Here is a 5708-nt window from a genome sequence, read left to right on the forward strand (position 1 = left end):
TTACTTTAGTTTACGTTACTTTAACCTATTAAGTTAATAAGTATAAGTATAATAAGTAATTAGTTATTATTATATATATATATATATATATATATATATATATATATATACACATATGTAATGTATTATAACTGAAATGTAACTATTTTACAAAATACTGGTTCACTAGAACAAAGCTTAGACAGATCACTTTGTAAGTGCTAGTATTATACTGTTGGACACAGTAACATGAGATGCACATGCGCCATGATTGCAGGTTCTGTAATGTTAGTCGGACGCAGCTGAAAGGTCAATAAAGTAGAAATAATAAACATAAATAGATGTATAATGTTACAAGATTTAAGCTATTTAGAATAAACATTTGTGGTTTCATGTTACAATTTGTAGTCATTCTAGAATGAAAAAAACATAACCTGAATCTTATTCCATAATTTTTTATGGTGGTTACAAGGTTGGTAAACTTGACCAAACCTGTACAGAGATAAGATAGGGAAAATAACAGATAAAATGTAAAGTTTCTCCCAAAATAAAAACGTTTGATATTTGTCTGGATTTTATTAGGAGGTTACAGAGATTTTGTAAATGAAATTTGACAATTTTCTGATGCATAAAGGTATTTTTAATCTTAAAATCAAAATTACTTTGCATGTGGGATATTCCACATTTTGAAAAGAAAAAAAACCAGGAGCAAATCTTAAACTTAATTTAAAAATTTGATGTTTTGTATACGAAAACCTTGTTATGTTTAATGACAATCTACCAAATTTCATAAAGATATGCATACATCACATCTTGTTTATTTTCTGAGATATCAATAAATTTGCTACACCCATGACAGAAACTTCTTCCAACTCTTCATGCTTTTGAAATTACTTATTTAGCCATGCTTACTTGTCAATTGTACATGTTAATAAGCAACAGAAAGGCCATTTTGTGAACTGTAATTATGATGTTTTTATATCAGTCTATTTTGGTAGAAAGTGCCATTTCCCAAGTAGATTTTATTGAATGTAGATCAAAGACAGCACTTCAGTAAGTAGTAAAATATTTATGACCACTTTATATCTTAGTTAGAAAGCCACATAAATTATAGTAGTTTTGGGGCATTATGTTATATTAATAGTTTTGTTTTGAGTTTAAGTACTGTTAATGAAAGAGGTAAATGTCTATAATAGTTCAGCTATTTTTGTAGCTACAGGTGAAAGTGATGAACTTCAAGAAAGTGAAGTATCTTCAAGTAATTCCAGCATTTTGAATAGTGAAATCCTTGGCCCTTTATTATTAGAGGTGAGTAATGCAATTCCCTGCCAGAGTATTGTACTGGAGTTTTTTAGAAGGGGTGTTTTGTAATTAAGTCTGGCACATTTTCTACATGTTTTGAATAGATAGGAGTGTCCAATTATTATTATTTATTTTATTGTGCTCGTAAGTGTGGCAGTTTTTTTCTTCGCTAATGGTTGATGAAAATGCTAGAAATTTGTAGTTCTATTTTAAAACATTTATTATATATTTTTTCCTTGCAAAAAAACTAAGGCAGTTTGAGGAAGTTTTGCCTTCTGCTAATAGACAAAAATTGAGAGTAATTGAAATTTACATAATGGCAGTTCAGTGAAACTCATAAAAACAACAGTTTTCATGCAGAACTTGTAATAACTCTACAAGTTTTGGCAATACTTCACTGCCATCACTGTCAAAAGTTGCTCCTGATGAAATAATTCTGAAACTTGTAATTTAAAGTTGTAATTAAAGTTTGTTTATCTAAGAAAAAAAACATTGTTTGTGTGTATATTACTGATTGAGAGAGTTGAAAGGCTTTGGTTTTATACTACTGCAAAAAAGAAGTACTCTATTGGCTATTTGTTGCTATCAGTTAACATATCAAAGATTAAAAAGTGTATAAGCTTATTTTTCTTCATAAATAAAATAAACTTTGTAAAACAATATCTTTTTTTCTTTTAAGGTTATTGATATGGAAGCTTTGAAAAGTTTTGTACTTACTATCAGCAGGTTAGCAGTTTTTATACATAAATTTGGGAAATTGTTTATAATAGCACCTTTCCCTCTATGAGTGCGATGTCGATCTGGGAAGTTAGATTTTGTATTAAAGCAAACTAAGTAGAATATGCTGGTGTAATATTATACCCTCCTGTTCATGCAACTGATCTGTCTCTGATACAAACAAATAAAGTTCCCCATATATATATATATATATATGTGTGTGTGTGTGTGTGTATGATGTGTGCAGTGTGGTTAGAGATTGGCTAAAACCTTTATTGAACCTGTTATAGTTTGTAAAAGTTGTTATGAAGGGTGTGCATCTAGCTAAAGTCTTTATAAAGATTATTTTACTTTTATACCTTATCTTCATCATTAGAGTGTATCTAGCATGGCAACATCTTAGAGAAATGTCTATTGCCCATGTAATTTATGATAACATATGTTTAGAGATGGACAGAGGAAGATGTCCGAGCTCAGTAGAAGATAATCTGAAAGAATATATTGTTTGAACAGATTACTTAAATAATTGCAGAACCAGTCATCTTTCTCCTGTTATGCAAAGACAAGTTAAAAATTTTGTCACCTATTGATTCATTAAATGGAAAACATCTTAATAAAGAACAGGAAAATCTCAGCTATGATTAGTATCATATTTAAAATTTAGTTGTATCGGGATGTACATGTGCCATCATCAACAATTTGTAGTACATCAAAGATAGTACTATTTCTTACATAATTTTGATATCTTGTTTTGAATTGATATATTGAGGTGATAGAACAAATGTAAAGAAAGATAACAGGATACAAGTAACATAACAATAAACATTTCAAAAAGGCACTAAAAATCCAAATTAAAATGGTGATAGTTGGTATGAACTTTGGTTATTGTTAAGCTATGGGCTTTCACTGGATGTTAACAGTCTTTCTTTTATTAATAATTCCTGGTTAGATGAGCCTGATGCCAAAATACTGTAGGTATTATGTGTTTATACTCTTTCTTTTGTAATTTTATAGGAGGAGACAAGTTTTTCAGTTTTTGATCAGTTCTATATGATATGTTCATAGGTAGATATATTTAATTGGCATGCTTTTTTTGCCAACATAGATAACCTTGCAGTCACCACAAATTTGTGCAAATTCGTACCATCTATGATGTGTTACAGATTGCTGATGAGGGGGATATAAATATCTTGAAATGCCCAAATTTTAAATTTGTTATGTATTGTGGCTGTGGTTTTACCTGTTGTTAACTGATGTAAACTACTGAATGAAGAGTGCAACTTCAGTGGTCCTTACAGTCAAGCCTTCAACCATTGATGATAAAAACTAGTGTGGGGTCGAATGGTATCTTTGAAACCCAAGAATTATTACACCTAGGTAGCTGCCTCCCTTTGTGCAACCATATGGTAGGAGCATGTTCGGTGACAAGGATTTGAACTTGTGACCCTCAGTTTATGACTCAAGCACCCTAACCACCAGGCCATGATACAAATAAGATGATATAAATGTTGCTTCATATTACTTATTATGGAAGAAAAAAATCAAATTTGACAAAATATTCATGATGTATTTGATCCCCACATGTATTATTCCCATGGGATTTGCTGTTGAACATTTATTTTGTGAAATGTGTTGGAAGAATTTCTCAGAGAATTGCATAATTTCCTGTGTGTACCTACATGTTGAGTGGATTTTATTAACACAATACTGTGACTTATCCCAATGTTCAGGTCCATTTTCAGGATGATAAGGTGACCATTTTATCTTGCTGGTGTTATCCCTGAATAGTTTAAATAAACTATGCTGCAATTTAGTCATATTTTGTAGTGGTTGAAACTTTTGTATTGTAACCTAAATTAATATGTATGGTTGGATTGTAAAAGATTATTTGAAATCATAAACCACAGCCAAGAGTATTAGTTAGTAGTTTAACTTCAAATTTTTTTTTATTTTTAATTTAGGAGTAAAAATCCTGCCAGACACTATACTGTATTTTTTGACTGCTGGCTATCATTCCGTTGTCTGATATTAGGTGAAAGTCTTGAAATTTTTGTCATGCATTGTTAAAACTGTGTTTTTTTGTTATCTTTTAGCTAGCTGGAGAATGCCTTTTTGTGGTTGTGTTTTTTAATTAATCATATTTTATTGTGAGTGGTGAGATAAAAGCTTCTCATGTTGTTTGATAGATTTATGATTGTTTAGTAAAAAGAAAAGCACTTACACTACTCATGCTGCTAATACATTTAACCTTGAATATACTTTTCACAAAAATTCAAACAAGATGTAGTAATGAAGAGACATAAGACAAACCTAGAATAGAAACATTAAATAAATAATGAAGTGAACAATAACTAGTTTACTACAGAGTTAAATGTTTTCCTTATCTTTTTCTTTTTGATTCTGGTCGAGCAGCACACATTTATTTGATACATTTATAATGCTTTTTTTTTCTGTTTTATTTGAAAACCATTAAGTGTCATCTCAGTTTCATACACAATCTGTTATTCAAAGTTTTTTTTTCACTGTTTTATAAGATTTAGAATAATTTTTCATTTAGTAGATTAGCAGACAAATATATATTTTTTAAGTTAGTAAGTTTGTTTTACTTTGTTAGGCTCTTGACGGCTTTCTTCTTCTTGTTAACACAGACGGAAAGATAGAAGTGGTATCAGAAAACATCAGTTATTTCTTAAAGTACACCAAGGTATGAGACCCTACTGTGTTATTAGAAGTGAAAGTCTGTGAAATTGATTTTTTTTTTCAAACACAATTTTAAATCACATTAGTAGTCATTGGTAATTTTATATTTAAGTAATCTTTTAACAGAATTAGTTTTACAACCCCCTTTGAAAACATTTCTCATAAACATTATGACAGTAAGATGTTAACTGATTTCAAAATGAGATGAAAGCATTGGTTAATTTTATAAAATAACTGTAGCTCATCCTTACTTTACTCTTCATAAAAAAATATTCACTTTTCAAGAAAATTTTAAAATGGTTTTTTGATCATACATATACATTTCAGTAAAAGAAATAAGCAGATTCTGTTTTGAATATTTCTGTTCTTCTGGAAAGTTAATTTTTTCAAATACTATAAATATGGTTTTGTTCCTTTTCATCTAACAAACTGACTAAAATATATGTAAATTAATTTTCTTAAAACTAGAAACCATTTTGGTGATAAATTGAAATAAATATTTTCATTATTGTTTTTACTAGGATGATCTTGTGGGGAAAAGTATTTACAACATAATCCATGTGGGAGATCATGCCAGATTCAGTAGTAACTTGTTACCAATGTCAATAGGTAAGATTTCTTCAAACAGTAGTATGTCATGGTGGCATAATTAATATGTTTATATTTGACAATTCATAATTAGGTCATAATATTTATTAAGATTAATCTGAAACTTCTTTTTTTTTGTATTAGTAAACAAATTAGAAAGGTAATGGTATTAATAAAAAAAAAACATGAAAATGCTGTGAATTACTGCATATGAAGGTCATTAATAATCAGAAACTTCTGTCAAAACATCATTAAAAAATACTCAAAAGTGATATATCCCTGAGGTGATACACAACTTTTCTTGAACTTTTTATTGTAATTTCCAGTATTTCATTATGACGTGGCAAACATTTTTAGCCACATTGTAGCAGCTCATAGAATGACTCTGAGTTTTTTTTTTTTTTTTTTTTTTTTTCAAGTAT

General features: G+C 29.1%; 1 protein-coding gene across 14 annotated transcripts in view; it reads left to right on the forward strand.

Moving 5' to 3' along the window:
• LOC106465626 (nuclear receptor coactivator 2-like) overlaps window positions 1-5708 on the forward strand; it is a 168076-nt gene that overhangs the window by 71320 nt on the left and 91048 nt on the right. For 12 of the 14 annotated variants that reach the window (XM_022393559.1, XM_022393566.1, XM_022393567.1 and 9 more), the window contains exons 4-6: window positions 1193-1287; window positions 4613-4702; window positions 5220-5307. In XM_022393559.1, coding sequence (XP_022249267.1) covers window positions 1193-1287; window positions 4613-4702; window positions 5220-5307 — 273 coding nt within the window. Of the gene's footprint in view, window positions 1-1192; window positions 1288-1960; window positions 2008-4612; window positions 4703-5219; window positions 5308-5708 lie in introns of those variants that run through there. The other 2 variants (XM_022393568.1, XM_022393557.1) reach the window with 2 other exon arrangements.

Source organism: Limulus polyphemus, unplaced genomic scaffold (assembly GCF_000517525.1).
Source record: "Limulus polyphemus unplaced genomic scaffold, Limulus_polyphemus-2.1.2 Scaffold2004, whole genome shotgun sequence".
Lineage (NCBI taxonomy): Eukaryota > Metazoa > Arthropoda > Merostomata > Xiphosura > Limulidae > Limulus > Limulus polyphemus.